The sequence below is a fragment of the Vigna unguiculata genome, chromosome 8, assembly GCF_037176805.1.
Source record: "Vigna unguiculata cultivar grain cowpea cultivar isolate G323 ecotype 2 chromosome 8, ASM3717680v1, whole genome shotgun sequence".
NCBI lineage: Eukaryota > Viridiplantae > Streptophyta > Magnoliopsida > Fabales > Fabaceae > Vigna > Vigna unguiculata.
This window is the reverse complement of record NC_140799.1, coordinates 40,162,163-40,179,608: the sequence shown is the minus strand read 5'-3', so window position 1 is coordinate 40,179,608 and position 17,446 is coordinate 40,162,163. Positions and strand designations below refer to the sequence as shown.

At 33.3% G+C, this 17,446-nt stretch overlaps 2 protein-coding genes and 1 long non-coding RNA gene across 7 annotated transcripts; 1 reads left to right on the top strand and 2 right to left on the bottom strand.

Annotated features, from left to right (window-relative positions):
* The first annotated feature begins 1,281 nt into the window (after positions 1–1,281).
* LOC114195543 (putative LRR receptor-like serine/threonine-protein kinase At1g07650) lies at positions 1,282–11,321 on the top strand. Of its 2 annotated transcripts, XM_028086050.2 has the most exons (24): positions 1,282–1,765; positions 2,029–2,203; positions 3,606–3,677; positions 3,804–3,872; positions 3,978–4,049; positions 4,189–4,260; positions 4,394–4,465; positions 4,759–4,830; positions 4,919–4,990; positions 5,081–5,155; positions 5,237–5,308; positions 5,884–5,955; positions 6,042–6,107; positions 6,231–6,296; positions 6,389–6,427; positions 6,515–6,573; positions 7,035–7,423; positions 7,524–7,719; positions 8,279–8,428; positions 8,811–8,929; positions 9,213–9,423; positions 9,527–9,767; positions 10,187–10,337; positions 10,737–11,321. In XM_028086050.2, exons 1-24 carry the CDS (start codon positions 1,648–1,650, stop codon positions 11,142–11,144), a joined length of 3,108 nt encoding a protein of 1,035 aa, XP_027941851.1. In that variant the 5' UTR covers positions 1,282–1,647; the 3' UTR covers positions 11,145–11,321. The 2 variants fall into 2 exon arrangements, with proteins under 2 accessions (XP_027941851.1, XP_027941852.1); XM_028086051.2 differs by lacking the exon at positions 1,282–1,765 and having other exon boundaries at positions 2,085–2,195.
* On the bottom strand, positions 3,866–5,876 carry LOC114195546 (uncharacterized). Its single transcript, XR_003606508.2, has 3 exons — positions 5,710–5,876; positions 5,334–5,440; positions 3,866–4,497 (listed from the first exon to the last, which is right to left on the bottom strand). It is a non-coding gene; the product is annotated as an uncharacterized LOC114195546 (long non-coding RNA).
* On the bottom strand, positions 9,526–16,288 carry LOC114195544 (citrate synthase, glyoxysomal-like). 4 transcript variants are annotated; one of them, XM_028086054.2, is made up of 14 exons: positions 15,925–16,283; positions 15,181–15,361; positions 14,886–14,971; positions 14,597–14,701; positions 14,127–14,189; positions 13,840–13,949; positions 13,508–13,627; positions 13,351–13,426; positions 13,192–13,265; positions 12,965–13,085; positions 12,632–12,729; positions 12,398–12,521; positions 12,055–12,228; positions 9,526–11,138 (listed from the first exon to the last, which is right to left on the bottom strand). In XM_028086054.2, exons 1-13 carry the CDS (start codon positions 16,165–16,167, stop codon positions 12,097–12,099), a joined length of 1,533 nt encoding a protein of 510 aa, XP_027941855.1. In that variant the 5' UTR covers positions 16,168–16,283; the 3' UTR covers positions 9,526–11,138; positions 12,055–12,096. The 4 variants fall into 4 exon arrangements, 3 of the variants coding, with proteins under 3 accessions (XP_027941855.1, XP_027941853.1, XP_085521846.1); XM_028086052.2 differs by having other exon boundaries at positions 9,526–12,228; XR_003606507.2 differs by lacking the exons at positions 9,526–11,138; positions 12,055–12,228 and having other exon boundaries at positions 12,395–12,521; positions 12,906–13,085; positions 15,925–16,288.
* Positions 16,289–17,446: the final 1,158 nt, after the last annotated feature.

The window sequence follows — 17,446 nt, the reverse complement described above, 5'->3', positions numbered from 1 at the left end:
TTCCACATTCCTACAATAAGTTAACAAATTCATGAACCAATTATCATTCATTACCTCTAATCATTAACATAATAATATATCAAAGTTGACATGATTAGTCTTTTGTGCGTTTAACACGACCAAATTAGCATCACCATTGGTGATGTTAGAAGATATGTTCAATTTTTGCATTTATAGAGTAATATGTTTGGTGCCGATAAAATATGTGTTATAGTTATAGTCATCGAGAGATCGTGATTCTAGATGGTTATATAACATTTTCTCAAAGGTATGAGTGACCATTTTTTTTGTTATGTTATGGTTATGCGGTCAGTCACTCTATACCATCGGTTCTTACACACATTAGACATTTGACACCACTTTATCTCAAAATCTTATAATAATGTGATCATGAACCTTTATTCTTATATAGTGTTTAACTTTATCTATTTTATCCAATATAAAACTTTTGACTCACACTTAGACTATTTCCAACAAATAGAAACCAAAATAAAAAAAAAATCTTATATACTTTGAATTTGGAATAGAATTTGAGGAAGATTGACCGGATGAATTTTAAGAAATGAAGAAGGGATTATAGTATTGTTTGTTTTAAAAAATAGACGAAGAGAATTAAAGATAAAATTTATGAAAATTTATAAATGATTCGATGAATATGATAGATTAAAATAACAATGTTACATAATCAATTTATAAAATAAAATTTATATAAAATTTATGTTTTATTTTTAATCGACAAGATTTTCAACAATTTAATTAGTTTAAATTAAAATTTGAAATGATTGACAAATAAATCATAAGATTTTGTGTTTTCCAACTAAAATATAGAAAATGTATTGAACATTAAGTTACGAAAAAAAAAAGAGAAGACTGATTTAATATTAAATATTCTGAATTTAAATATCGGAGTTTTTCTTTCTTGTTTTTAACCTAGGAAGGCAATCTCTATGAAGGCATGGCCACAAAACAAGCAGTCCCATTCCTATAATTATTGTCTGAATTCATTTCCCAAATCCAAGCTTTCTGCTTTTTTCATTCACATCTCAAACGCACGTTTCCAACGTTCTCCTTCATAGCTTTTTTGGTTTATGCTTAAAGTAATAAAATTTCGCAGAGGCTGGTTATGCTTAAAGTAAAAATATTGGTTGGGTGGTTTATCCTCAAAGTAACATAACAGGGTAGAGTATAAATCATCATATTCACACTGTTCAGAGAAAGATAACCTCTTTGTTAATTTGAGTGCCTTCAAACTACAAAATCATCATCATTGAATATGTATGTTTAATTTATCCACTAAAACTAGTTCTACGAATTAGGTGGTCTTTTAGATATAGCTGAAATCAAAGCGAGATTAAAGTTTGGATCTTTTCTCACCTGTTTTACACCAAGTTGGAATTTTGTAATGTTTTCACACACACTCAAAATAACTTGGCAAATCACTATATAAATACTCATTGGGTTTGGAAAAAGAATTTTTTTTCTGTCACATGCTCCCAACCAGATTACAGTAGCTACCAACAACATCACCATTGATGCAATCCACCCTCTATCCTCATCTCATATAATAGTCTCTGACTCTCACGCTATCATTTTCTTCCTTCTTCAACAACCAGAGAGTTCCACTCTCCAAACGGTGAAAGCACGTTCATGGAGCCCAACTTGGGAGATTCCAGGGTGTTCCTTTCACTCTTCCTTGCTTCAACTTCATTGATTTTCCTCTCACACTTGGCTTCTGCAGCCACTCCCAAGCTCAACGCTCAAGAGGGTAAAACTCATTCCTCCACTCATTACTGATTTTCCATGCTTTTTGGAACATAGAGTTGCCAAATAAGGCATAGACAAAAGTGTCTTGCCTCACTTAGTTCTTTTGTTTGGATCTATGCACATGAAAAAAAAAAACCATGGATTGGCTGTTTCATTTCATCATAGCACAAGCTTGATAAGCATATAACTTAAGAATCATTAGAATGTTGTTTGTCTGTTTTTTTTTTTCTGATTGGTGAAGTTGATTGGTTGAATTGTGTGCAGTGAAGGCACTGAAGGATATAGGGAGCAAGATTGGGAAGAAAGATTGGGATTTTGGAGTGGATCCTTGCAGTGGAAAAGGGAGTTGGAATGTTTCTGATGATAGGAAAGGCTTTCAGAGCTCTGTGATGTGTGATTGTTCCTTCAATAACAGTACTTCTTGCCATGTTGTAAGCATGTAAATCTCTCTCCCTCTCCCTCTCTCTCTATCTCTATCTCTTTCTCTTGTTTCAATCAGGTTTTATTCCAATCCCAATAGATTCTTTGTGTTTTCAAGAACTTAAATTATGGAAGATAACCACATGGAATCACGTGTGCACTCAGATGGTGAAGATAATTTTCTTCTGTTTCTCATATTGCTTCAAATGTATTTGTTCTTACCACAGACCAGCTCCTAAAGTTACCACCAAACCTTCACGTGTAGTTACAGATTATTTTTTTTAAGAAAAAAGTTGTTCATTTGTAAAAATTGCTTTTTCCTTTGCTGGATTCGAAGAACCTATTTAAATTATAGAAAAAGAGAAGAACAGAGTAATGGGTGTTTTCGTACTATACTTTTCTCTTTCTTTATCATGAATAGTTCCAATGTTTCTTATGCATATTCTGCTTTTGCTAAACTATGGTGAATCTTAATCATGCACATTTGTGGTTGTGGTTTGTCAAAATACCGCGTTGGTCTTCATGAGAAGAGCAAAATGAGTCTTGGATGGGACATTACTTTTAAAATAATTGAGAATTTTTTTTATGAAAAAAATAAGTAAATGACAAAAATTCTATACGTACCATGTATAATTTAATTTTTTTCTTCATGTTCGACTAACCAACTCATTAATACACAAAAACTCATGTTTGAAAAAACTAGGGTCTCGACAGCACAACCGACTCGATGCAAGTTGCAAATCTTTGACTTTGAAAACAAAAAGAAAAGGATGTGCTGTCTCTGTCTTCATTTTCTATTTTTCTTTTTGTGTGTAGCAACAAATTTTTATTATTTTTTCTTCTCACTATACTGTAAATTCTAAATTTTCGTCTGTTGGGCTATATATACGTTCATGTTTTTGCTTCAAACTGTTTCTTTGTTTGTTACATGAAACTGTGTCTAGTAAAAAAGTATTTTGTTGATTCTTTAAAATATTCAGAGAATGGGTAGAGCTTTACTGTAGTGGTACTAATCACTATAGTGACACAAAACTGTTCAAAAGACAAGAAATATACTTTACTTTTGGTACGTAAATGGATATGTTTTTAGGAAAAAAAAATATTTCGCATTTCAAAAGGTGTATATATACTGAGGCTTAAAGAGAGATAGATAGGGAAAAAATAAATAAGTCCAAGCAATAAGAAAAAGTAGAAAAACGCGTTTGGTTTCCAACAAAACAGGGTAACTGAGTTTATAGTTTTTGTTTAATACACAGCAGACAAAAAAATGGAGTATAACATTAAGGATTCACAAAATATGTGTTTATACTTTCATGTACTGTAATTATTTATTTTGGATATCTTACAATGATCACGTTAAATAGTTAACCACCGTATAAATTCTAAGTTTCTGCTTTTAATTTCATGTTCTAAATAAACAGATTCTTGAAGGGTCAGAATCTGTCTGGTACTCTCTCACCAATGTTTTCCAAGCTTCAGTATCTCACAATATTGTAAGATAAGCAAACCTCAGTTTTGAAGCCATGATTCTTTTCTCTGCACGATGTTCTCATACCATCCATTTATGTATCCTTAAGGAATGGTGAAGTTCACTAACTTTGTCTTGCACTTTTAAATAGAGACCTCAGTCGTAACATCATCACTGGTTCTATACCTTCAGAGTGGAGTACCATGGGCTTAGTTGAGATGTAAGAGCTTTCTGCTAGGCACCCTTTGATTTCTCTGCATTGTCTCTTCAATTTCTTCATTTTAAGTAGTCACACTAAAGGTTCTTGTTGTTCATGAATATGCAGCTCTTTCATGGGAAACAAATTATCAGGGCCATTCCCCAAAGTTCTCACCAATATCACAACCCTCAAAAACTTGTATGTTGAAATCATTTCTTTATTTGTTTTTTAGTAAATAAAGTTTGGTATAGGTGATTCAGGATTGCTGGTTTAGTGTAATTTGCAATTTTTTTTTCTGCAGCTTTGTATAATTTAATTAGTTGTATGAATGTTACAGGAGTATTGAAGGAAACCTACTTTGGGGCCACATTCCAACGGAGATTGAGAAGTTGGTCAATTTAGAAAAACTGTAATTCTTATGAACTTCTTGGTGTGCTTATTGGAAATTTCAAATTTCAAATCTCAGTATCTGTTTCTCTATTTTCCCCTGAACATATTACACTGTAATGTCTTAATACGAGTAAATTAACATGTTTGTTTAGCATTCTATCATCCAATGGATTCACAGGAGCATTGCCACCGGCATTTTCCAAGTTGACCAAGTTGATTGATTTGTAAGTTCTTATCAGTCTGAGTTATATACAATCTGCAAGAAATGAATTGTTGAATAAATAAACTTTTAACATCTAGCATGTGGTTACAATCTATGAGAGTAAAAGATGCACAAAACCACTTTGATTGTTTTTAATATGGGGGTGGTAAAGGCGAGTCACTACAGGGTTCTGAAATAATTCCTATAAGGAGCTACAAAAACTCAAGAATTTGTAGCTTTATTATGTTCTTTTATTGTGGTTACAATAAACTTTGACATTTCTTCGCTTATTAACTTTTTGGAAACAAATTTTAGGAGGATAAGCGACAATAATTTCTTTGGGAAGATACCTGATTTCATTAGTAACTGGACAGTGATAGAAAAGCTGTAAGTCTCTAACCTTATTTCTTTCTTGTTGTGTTTATTTGTATTCACTAAACTTTATCATGCCAACTTTTTTCTTTGGGGATTACAGGCATATGCACGGTTGTTCTCTTGAGGGCCCAATACCTTCTAGCATTTCTGCCTTGACAAGATTAAGTGATTTGTATGCATGCAATTCTTTGTTTGATTTATGTTTTGATGATAGAAGGTGAATATGTCAAGTGATTGTTCTGTTTATTTGTTTGATACTTAGGAGGATAACTGACCTAAAAGGTGATAAAACCTCAGCTTTCCCACCACTAAATAACTTGAAATCCATGAAGACATTGTAAGTTCAATGACTTAATGCTTCTTTCTCTTTGAAGCTTTTGAAAAATGAACTATAGTTTACTTGGACATCACAATGCAGGGTATTAAGAAAATGCAGGATTAAAGGAGAAATCCCAGAATATATTGGGAGAATGGAAAAACTGAAAATCTTGTAAGTTGTTCAACTAGTAACTTACAGCAGTTTTGACTCCATGATAGATTACTTCAAGGGTCATGTTCCATTTGAGAATATCTCAGAATCTGTTCAATGTTGCCTTGGTCATCTTTGCATGTAATATTGACACTGCGTTCACAATAATATTGTATAACTTTATCTTGATTTGAAATATAGTTTTGTACAGGTACAAGTTTTTGTAGCTCAATTATGCTTATATTTTGTTTATAGCCCTTGACTAGGGCAATAACTAATTAGCACTAAATTTCATTCAGAGAGAAACAAAAACCTGTAATGCAAGAAAACAGTAAACTAAAATGTCAAGACAACAAGGAGACAGCAAAATGACTATGATAGAAGTGATGAGAGATTGTGATCTTCTCTCTTTAATATAGTACCTCTCTTTTCTTCTTCTGAAAAAAAAGAAGAAGCTCATTTTAACTTGTTCAGTTTCATTTCAACCAAGAAGCATGTCACGGGCCTTGATCTCTGAAAATGTGTTTTTATACAAAAAACATGTTATGCCTTTTATTACATAAAACAATTTCATTTATTTATCTTGGTTGATGTAGAGATTTGAGTTACAATAGCTTGAGTGGAGAGATACCTGAATCTTTTGCCGAACTTGACAAAGTAGACTTCATGTAAGTGGATTTATTGAATGAAATTTTCTATTGGTACATCGCATTTTTAATTCTGACAAAAAGAAAATCTGTGTTAAATGATGCAGGTATCTTACTGGGAACAAGTTATCCGGGACTATACCACCGTGGGTCCTTGGAAACAACAAAAACATGTAAGTTTAGTTCTTGAATTGTTATGTTTCAATTTTCAGTCACACACACAACTGAAAAGAAATAAACAGTCCTGTGGCAAATGAGATTAACATCTTTTATTTATTATATATTTTGGTACACAGTGATGTCTCTGACAATGATTTCTCCTGGGATAGCTCAAGTCCAACTGAATGTCAACGAGGGAGCATGTAAATTTAATATAAGCTTTGAGTTAAAGTTGTTCTCATCGAATATTAGTTATCAGTTATTAACTGCAACATTAATTTTGTTGTTTTTCCAGAAACCTTGCTGAAAGCTACTCTTCATCTGTAGATACACAGTAAGCTGTTGTGCTTGGAAATGCAGTCTTTTTACCTTTTCCTTTCTGAGGGTTTTCTGTAAAATTTGGATTTTCTCTTTGTTACAGAAATAATATTCATTCATGCTTAAAAAGGAACTTCCCATGCCCTGCTTCAGTTAGCCAATGTAAGTGTGCAACCACCATACTACAAGTTTTAAATTATCATGGACTGATTTGAAAAGTGAGTAAATTATTGTAACCTGAAATTAAGTGAAATAAGTTGATGAAAAGTTCTCAACTCAACAATATATCTGTTTTTCTCCAAGGGTTAAGACTAATCTCCTCTTCCAGTTATTTGAAATAAAACAGGTTGACTAATTCTAAGAAACTTAAAAATGGAAGATATTTCAGTTTTTTTTTTTTTTTTGTTACAACCATTGGATGATTCTAATGGCATTTTATTAAATAATTCATGTAACTAAACTAAAAAGCTGAAAATTTTAAATACTAATTATGTTCTGCTCTTGGCAAATTTTACCTTTCTATGCTGTACTGTCTTTCTTTACAACTAGACCATTACAATTTGAAAGATTTTGCATTAAGCATTCTTTCTTTTCAACCCTTTTTGTCACTGTTTTTTCAATAGATCAGTACGCCTTGAACATTAATTGTGGTGGTAAGGAAGCAAATATCAGCGGTCATATTTATGAAGCTGATGGTGAACGAAAAGGTGCTGCAATGTTATATTATAGTGGCCAGGATTGGGCTCTGAGCAGCACTGGAAACTTCATGGACAATGATATTGACTCTGATCCATACATTGTGGCCAATACTTCTAAACTTAATAACAATGTCTCTGCACTCAGCTCACAACTATACACAACAGCTCGTGTTTCTCCCCTTGCTCTCACATACTATGGTCTCTGTCTAATAAATGGAAATTACACAATCAAACTTCACTTTGCAGAGATTATTTTCATCAGTGATAGGTCACTTAATAGTCTTGGAAAGCGGGTATTTGACGTCTATATCCAGGTAACAATTACTTGCATGATTTTCACATGATGTTAGATTATTGATTCGCAGAGTTGTGCATTGATGTAGATGGAATATATTATTATGTCCTTAAATTAAGGGGAATTTAGTGCTGAAAGACTTTGATATCCAAAGAGAAGCTGGTGGTACTGGCAAGCCAATTGTGAGGACATTCAATGCTACTGTCACCCAACATACTTTGAAGATTCACTTCTACTGGGCTGGAAAAGGAACCACTGGCATTCCCACTAGAGGAGTTTATGGACCTCTAGTATCTGCTATTTCAGTAAACCCTAGTAAGTCACATCCTGCACCTTAGTGCTAATGCTTTCTCTGACTTAATAAGACTGAAGCTGAAACCATAATATGGCATTATGAATTTAAAAGCTGTAGGAAAAGATAACCTTTTATCACACACCTCCACCACAGTTCTTTTGTAAGTAAAAGGGTTAACTATGTTTTTTACCCCTGAACTATAATGTGATTTGGTTTTCGTCCATATCTTAAACTTTGATCATGTTAGATCCCTATACTCAAGAAATGTATGGATGCAGTTATTTTCATTCAACGGTGTTAAAAAATCATGTTGGAAAAAGTTCCTCTCTTGTCAACATCTTAAAAGGTCAGCGTGATTCACCGTTTGTCATGCCAACAAATAGTTAACACCGTTGAGCGAGGAGGAATGCATTTCGTGTATTTCTTAAGTATGAGGACATAAGAAGATTAAAGTTTGAGATAGTAACAAAAACCAAAATCGCATTATAGTTTAGGAACCAAAAACATAGTTAACCAGTTCTATTAGTTTTGCTCTCATTTATGAAAGAACTTAAACATAAATACTTTTCCCTTGCACAGATTTTAAACCTCCATCAAGGGGTGATGACAACAGAACTCATGTCATACTGGCAATTGGCATAGTCGCTGGTGTTTTAGTTCTTCTACTTCTGGGACTGGTTTTCATGAGGTGGATGGGATGGTTAGGAGGCAATGATCCGGTGTATAAAGGTATGGAATATGCCACGTAGTTCTTCCAATTCTTTAGAATAAATATTTCCATTTTTTCCAACACAAACATCCTTTCTATATATCCACCAGTATTTGACTGAGCTTCTTCAACAATTTGTATTAAATAAATATTTCTACAAATTTTATTCAAATACCATAAAACCGAAGCGCAATAATTTACTTCTATATTAGATTTGTTATTGATGATATTTTTCCTTTTTCACTAACGTCAAGGCTTTAAGAGAGCACAGAAGAGCATCTTTACACACTTTATATATTTTTATGCTAGATAGAAATAAAAAGAACTTTTGTGGCAGATATTGTGGAGAAAGTCACAAGTTTTCTAGTTGAATCTAAATTTCTAATACTTTTTTTTTTCCAGAGCTTAGGGGTATCGATCTGCAGACGGGATTATTTACACTAAGACAAATCAAAGCAGCAACCAAAAACTTTGATGCAGCAAACAAAATTGGCGAAGGTGGCTTTGGCTGTGTTTACAAGGTATTTTGGTCTTCCTCAAGTTTATATTCTCGGTTAACTATTCCACCTTACGGTTAATTTATTTGTTACTTGATTTGAAATGCAAGACACTTCATTCTCTCTATATCTCCATTTAATTTAAATTCAATGCTTATGATTCAATCATGATTTCTGGGTTGGTAAAGGAAAATTGTTCACATACATGCTGGTTTAAGTGTGATGGGAATTTGTTACACCAATCAACAGTTTGATATTTGTATCTGTGTAATTGAGACTGTAATGCAAGACCTTCTTCATGATGCAGGGCCTACTGTCAGATGGTACAATAATAGCAGTAAAGCAGCTATCTTCAAAATCCAAACAAGGAAACCGAGAGTTTGTGAATGAGATGGGATTGATATCTGGACTCCAACATCCCAATCTTGTTAAGCTTTATGGATGTTGTGTGGAGGGAAACCAGCTAATACTGATATATGAGTATATGGAAAACAATTGTCTATCTCGGATTCTTTTTGGTAAGCTTCATGTTGAATAAGGTTTAGCCATACTTGTCATTTGAATCAAACATTTGACATGTGCAACTGATTGATTGTTCTTCTGATAATCGCATGCACGCAGGGAGGAATCCAGAGAGCAGAATAAAACTAGACTGGCCAACAAGGAAGAAAATTTGTCTTGGTATAGCTAAAGCTTTGGCTTACCTTCATGAAGAGTCCAGAATAAAAATCATACACAGGGATATAAAGGCAAGTAATGTATTGCTGGACAAGGATTTTAATGCTAAGGTTTCAGATTTTGGCTTGGCAAAACTTATTGAAGATGACAAAACCCATATTAGCACTCGAGTAGCAGGAACAATGTAAGTCCAGAATTTACGACTGTTACTTGTTATTTCATGTCAAAATACAGCATTGCAACTTTCATAATATCCCTGGTTAAACAATTGAATAAAGTCTGTACTGCTAAGGATCTTTATGACTTAACACACCCTTCAATGCAAAAAGTCTTTTTGGTATTAAAATAGGAAGAAAACATAAATACTACATCATGTGCTGATGTTATAATTAGATTAGAAAAACGGACAATTTTCCAAAAGACATTAAGCAATGAAAGCCATTGTATAGTTTATATGTATCATATATATTATCTGAATGTTTCTGAATGCCCTAAATGAGAAATCACACAGTAGAGGATAAAGTTCGCACTCTGTGATATAATTTATAAATCCTTTATCACAGTTATTTTAATTTCCATTGTTATGCTTTTTGCATTATGTAGTGGTTACATGGCTCCTGAGTATGCAATGCGAGGCTATCTAACTGACAAAGCAGATGTTTATAGCTTTGGAGTGGTTGCACTGGAAACTGTCAGCGGAAAGAGTAATACAAATTTCAGGCCAAACGAGGATTTCGTTTATCTTCTTGATTGGGTAAATAGAATATATCTTAACACGTTCTTTTACACATGCAACTATGTATACATGTGTGTGTATGTATATCTATATTTCATTATCGAAAACTTTTCCAAAATGCTATATACAGGCTTTTGTATAATCAAACTGCATAATATAAAAGCTTATACGAACAAAAGATACCATGTTACGTTTGACATACGGATCAGGGGTTCTTACTAGTACACACACATATATACAATCATTCGTTTATAGAGAACTTTGCAAAAATGTTATCTACAGTTTTTTAGATGATCAAACTGTATTTTTCCACTCCACATTTTCATGCTGGTTTGTGTTTTCAGTCCACATCATAGCTTCACTATTAATTTATCATAAACTTGAATAACCCTGATCTGAAATTTGAGTTTCATTCAGGCCTATGTTTTGCAAGAGAGAGGGAGCCTTCTGGAGCTGGTTGACCCAGATTTGGGTTCAGAATATTCAACTGAGGAGGCCATGGTGGTGCTAAATGTGGCTCTCTTGTGTACCAATGCATCTCCTACACTTAGGCCAACAATGTCCCAAGCTGTGAGCATGCTTGAAGGTTGGACTGATATTCAAGATCTACTTTCTGATCCGGGATATTCAGCTGTTAGTTCCAGTTCCAAATATAAGAGTATAAGAAATCACTTCTGGCAGAATCCTAGTAGAACACATAGCATGTCAATACCTAGTGTATATACTGATTCCTCTGGCTCTCATGTTGAAACAGAAAAGAGCTATCGTCTTGTAACAACAGTTAATTCAGATGGATCCAATACCCAAGAAAGTGGAGTGCTATAAGAAAGTGGTGTATTCAATACAAGAAAGATAAAGAGAAAAAAAAAAGTTAATAACTATGTAAAAAGTTTCATCATGTGGCCTGTACCCAAGAAACTTGGAGTGCTATAATTTGAAGCTATGGTTATGTTCTCAACGACTAATCCAATTTGGACTGCCTCAATTTAGGGCTAGCTACAATTTTTATTGACATATGAGGGTTTATAGCATAACAGTTTCTAACAAACTCTTTTTTAATACACTATCTATTGCTTAAAATTTCTTGAGAACTGCAAATCATATGTGAAACTCATCAAGGTGCAGAGACCCACAAAATTTCATGTTTTCTAATAAATTTTAGTTAATAATAAAGTGTCAACAAAGCATGTTAAAGAGTACTATCATTTCATTTGACCTATAGTAAAAATGTTTTGAATAAAATAGTCAAAAAATAGATTATCCGAGATACACTAGCATTAGCCACCATAGTCCAAATGAAGTATTAAGAAGAAAAGAAAAATGCTGATAAAATTTCAGCATATTTTATTTATCTACTGCACCCAACTATAGGTTTTGGGGGAGGATAGAATTCACACCATTCCACACAACTCTGTTTACTTCTTTAACACAAACATTTTGCCAATCAATTATACATGTTAATGCTTCCACAGATAGGTGAACTATGCTTATCTATTTACTATTCCATTGAAACAATTAACAAATAGTTCAAAAGTATTACTGAAACGTGACATCCACATAAAGGATCAACAAATCAGAGCAGCATCATTCTTCTAGTAGGTGATGGATGTGAAACCAGTAGCATTATACTTATGCAGGGATTTGTCATCCTGATTATAGCTAAATTAACTTTGGGTTACAAAAGCCATCAACAAGAATTATTTCTTCCTCTGCATTCGTGAGAATTAGATCTCACCTTTTGGTAATGCCACTCATAAAACTAAATTCTGACTCTAGGCTATACCCCGGATCCAGCAAGCCGCCGCTTTGAGGCATTTGATATGGTCACCTCACCAAGTTTGTCAGCATTATTTGATGGAGTCCTTAGATTGATTGGCATGTAATTCCTCAACCATTCTCCAACGTAAACCTGAAGCATAAAATGTACATGATGAAATTAGGAATGAGATTTTGCTATAACAAAGGAATCATATGTTGAGATCCAATTGCAAGGTATGGGACTTAAGACCTACATATGACGTATTTTTAATGTGCAGGAAATTATAACCAGAAAAAGTTATTTGAAGAAAGGAAGAAACCTGCTGAGGTCTCATAATCTTTGTATCAGGATCATCCAAGGACTCTCTCCAATGAGACAAGTACCCAGCCATTCGAGGGATGGCAAATAAAACAGTGAAGTACTCTGGTGGAAACCCCATGGCCCTGATTGCATATAACTCTTAGTTCAAGCCTTTTGTATTGTATTCTTGGGGGGAGTATCATAATTTATCATCCATAGCTTGTATAACTGGGTGTAAGTAAGAACTTATTACCTATAAATTAATCCAGAGTAGAAATCAACATTTGGATATAGCTTCCTCTTTATGAAATATTCATCAGATAGTGCAACCTTCTCCAAGGCAACTGCCACCTGATCGATCAAATGAAAGATGTTGCTGTAGACTTGTAATGACTTAAAATCCTCATTTTACTTGATCCACTATTATATGTGTGGACATGTTTAGGTAAATGCAATATACACACTATGCATAATTTTTGAAATTTTTTAGCAAAAATACAAGTACAGCCCTGCCATGACAAGCATACCAAGTTCAAGGAAGACATAACAGACAAACACGCAGACAAACTGTGAAATCTATAAACACCTCAATAAGAGGATCCCGGCCAACAATGGAAAACACTTCCTCTGCCAGTTTTCTCAAGACTTTTGCTCTGGGATCATAGTTTTTGTACACTCGGTGTCCAAAACCGGAGAGCTTTTTTTTCCTGCAAAGAGCAGACCAGAAGAGAAGTTATCATGCTAAATATGAGCAACAAACTAAGGGAAAAGTAAGAACTAGATAACAGAAGAAAGTAATATAGTAATAGTCACCTGGTTTTGACACCTTCAATGAACTCTGGAATGTTCTGAACAGTTCCGATTTCACTCAACATTTTAAGGACAGCCTGCAGAATTGAAGATCGCATTAGCATGTTCCTATTGTAAATAACAGTTTTTGTTTGGAGAGCAGCCTTAACTACTTCTAATTACCTCATTAGCTCCACCATGAAGTGGTCCATATAGCGCTCCAACAGCCCCAGCAATAGCAGTGTATACATCAACACCACTGAAATACCAATAAGATATAATTAAGCAAGTGAGAGTTTTATATTGCTTATGTAGTATTTCAGTAAGATAAGATGTCTACCTTGATGCAAGGTGTCGAACAGCAGATGTAGAACAATTCATTTCATGTTCAGCATGCAGGATGAAGATAATGTCTAGGGCACGAGTTAGCTGAGGATTGGGTTTATATGACCGATTACCACTGAAAGAATGCAAACACTAAATCAACAACTGGTATGCGGCTTCCATTCTATACTCTAAGCATGAATTATATCTCTTTCTAAAAGCAATTGATTTGTTATAAATGAACACAAAAATTAAACCACTCTTAAGCTAAAATGAAAAATAAATGTGTAAAAGAAAAAGTTTAGCTTATTCTAAATTATTGATCAAACACAAAAATAGCATGCATACAATGAATCTAGCATGTATAGGAAGTTCTCTGTGTAAGGAATGGTGTTGGATGGAAGCACAGGTGGCCTTCCTGCCATTCTAAGATAAACTGCAGCAGCAATTGTTGTTATCTGCATTACATAGAACAGGCCATGATAATAAGATTTTTCAATAAAGCAGTGGGAGAATAAATTGAACCAGATATTATCATGAGTAACACCAGAGTAAGAATTATGGAAATATCTAAATAACTTGCATGTTTCAGAGATAGAGCAGTTAAAGGAGAGGAAAGAACTGAATGAGCACACCTTTCCAATAATCCGTGTTATTTGTTTGTCTCGTATTTGCTTTGAATCGTAAATATCAAGACCCTGTGTTAATTATATCAAAAAATTAAATGAAAAATGGTCAAATCTGAATAACAGAACAACAACCATCCATAAAAATTTGGTAAATAGTGTTTCAAACTGATGAAACAAAGATGATTTGCAATTTTCGTTTAAACTGCAATTAACCTCTAACGATTGAATGATTGCTACCAATTCCGGGTGTTCAGGTTACATGCATTAGAATTCAAATTAGAAAAGTGAAAATTTGGTGCAAAATGTTGCTCAGTAGAAAGAATGCAAAGTTCAATTGGTGAAATAGAAAAAATGTACTTCCCTCAAAATTAAGTTATAGGCAGTGCCATGTTATGTTGCTACTTATTACCATACACTAGCCTCAATGTAGAAACAGTCCAAAAGTGATAAACTTGACAGCAGTTTCTGTTACTTACTCTGAGTGCAGGATTTGCATCAGGATGAAAAACAGAAAGACCACTCATGGCATTAACAAGCACGCCCATTGGATGTGCATCATGTGGCATTGATTGTATGATATCCTACAAAACAAATGTAAGATGATATACCACCACTAAGTTAGATTAATAATCTAATACTTCATTTAAAGAAAGAGCAATATAATCTCTCTAATTTACTGAATCACTTCAAGAGAATGCTGTATGTTATTGCATTAAACCATTAAACGACAGTACCAAGTATTTTAGATAAGGTATAAAAGCTCACCAATACTCCTTGAGGAACAGCCGAATGCTGAGATATAGCAAATTCCCATTCTGCTAACTGACTTTCAGAAGGCAAATTTCCATACACTTGACAACAGCAAAAGACGGAAGTTGAGAATTTTCATAAGAATTTGTGCTACATACATATCGAAGCACATTCTTTACTAGAAGCAGAGTTATGCTTATGTTTCAATTGTCTTCAGTAACATAAAATCTCTTTTTTAGTGAATCATCGGTCAAAATGCTTGCAAAAAATTCCATGGTCATGTAGAAACTTGCAAAAATACAATACTCACTTATGAGATAGGACACTTCTGTGAAAGTGCTTTTCTCTGCCAACTCCTCAATAGGGTAACCTCTATATCTAAGAATCCCCTCGTCACCATCAATGTAACTAATTGCTGATCGAACAGGAGCTGTGTTCAAATAGCCCGGATCATAAAGCTTGAGTCCCTTGTCACCCTTCCCGGCTGATATCTGCAAATCCAAAATCAGAAAACACGGCAACACAATATTAACTAAATTGTAAATACCATATTACGAAGAAGTGGACTTAAGTCTAACTCAGTTCCATAAGATCGATTATCAAATTATCCATTAATGTTTAGTCACACGCACAAGACATATATATCTCGACATGAGAGATATGTTTGGAAGTCCCACATCGACTAAACTAAAGATAAAACCTTTTCATAATATACATAAATGAGTACAAATCTCAACTTACATGTTAGTTTTGTAGAGTTTAATTAGGTTTAAAATCGACTTCTTAATACATATACAATTCAAATATTATGGATTCTTTCACCGTCTTCTTATCACAACCTATCATGTATATTGAGTTCATTTGCCTTTTGTAATAAGTACTTTAAAAGTCACGTGAACGATAGTTTCTAATCAGTTGATAGTTTTTTATGCTCGGTATATAAAAACTAAACTCACTCGAGAAGAATGGGGAAGTGAGCATTCTGCAAAATTGGAAATTCATGGAAAAATAAATAAAAATTGAAACTTTTCATGGATGAGGAGGAAATAAATACCTTCTTGAGATCAGAAGCTCTGACAGTGCCTTCTTTGGAGACCTGAAGCTGGTACTTCTTGCCGGTTCTGTCGTCAACCACGGTCAGCGTGCCGGCGAGGTTCAACGGAAGAAACTGAGCGGAGAGAGCGAGAGGGTGGAGGACGTCGTGATCAGCCAGTTCAGAGGGGCGGAGGTAAGCGGCGAGCATGGCCAAACGGCCACGAGCAACCACCGTCATTGCTTCTTCTGGATTGTTTGACATTTTTGTCACTTCAGAACATAACCGAAAAGAACAGAACAAATAAATTCAGAGAAAACTTTGGATGAAATTCAGAAGAAGAAGAGACGTATACGTTCTCAACTGATAACGGATAATCACGTATGCGAGAGTTTTCAGTTTTAAGGAAACTACTACAAAATTCGACGTATGTGTCATGTTTTTTCTATCATAAAAATAACTTTTGAATAAAATTATGAGATAAATAGCATTGTTATTGTTATTATATGTTTACTGGTGTACACACGGTGCTGTCGCTAGGTGTATTCGTATTTTTTTATTTTAAGAAAATTAAGATGAACAATAAATATATAATTTTTAAAATAATTGTTAAATATAAAATTATAAAAAATTAAGATATGTAAAATAAAATTTAAATGATGAGTTAAGACAAAAGAAATTTGTAAAAAAATTTATTAAAAGTAAATTTTTTATAAAATAACTAAGGTAAAATGGATATTATAAAATGTGGATATAAAAAGAGAAATTTCCTTTATTATTATAGATATAGATATAAATTATTATACACTCCAATTCATCACGTTTTAAATATATAGAACTTAACTCGATTCTAATCGGGTGCATTAAACAAGATAGAATTTAACTAGCTATTAGTCCAACCTACAAAAGTATAAAGTTTAATATGCTATTTTAGTATTAACTATTTTTTTAGTTCATTTAATTTTTTTGTTACTAATTTCATTGTATTTTTTGTGGCCATGAAGGTCATAAGTAAGTCCAAGATAATGGAGTAACCTTGACCTAATTCCAACCAAATCATCTTAATTGTCAGCAACAAAAACCTCATGTGGTAAGTTTTAGAAAACAAAAAACACAGTATCTAAGTAAGATATTTTTTAAAAACAAAAAAGAACAACAATTGAAAAAAAAAATAGTAATGAAACAAATTAGTATGTTAGGGCAAAATATAATTCAATTAAATGAGTTTGCAAGTTAAATGCAACTCAGTTACACTCCATTTTCAATCGTGTTGTTTTATTTTAAAGACTTTAACTTTAAGATTTTCCCTTAAAAATGTGAATTAATTTTTTAGACTAATCTAAAAATATTGTTGTATTAATGTGACGTTATAAACTGTAGTATATTTAGTTAACCTTAAATATATTAAGAGTTTGATTAAAATCCAGTGATACAAAAGCGTGAACATATAATTTGAAGTGTTAAAAGGCTATATTCAAAGTGAAAGTGCTAATTAAACTTTAAATGTATTGAAATAAAACTCTTAATTATAAATAAGGTTACG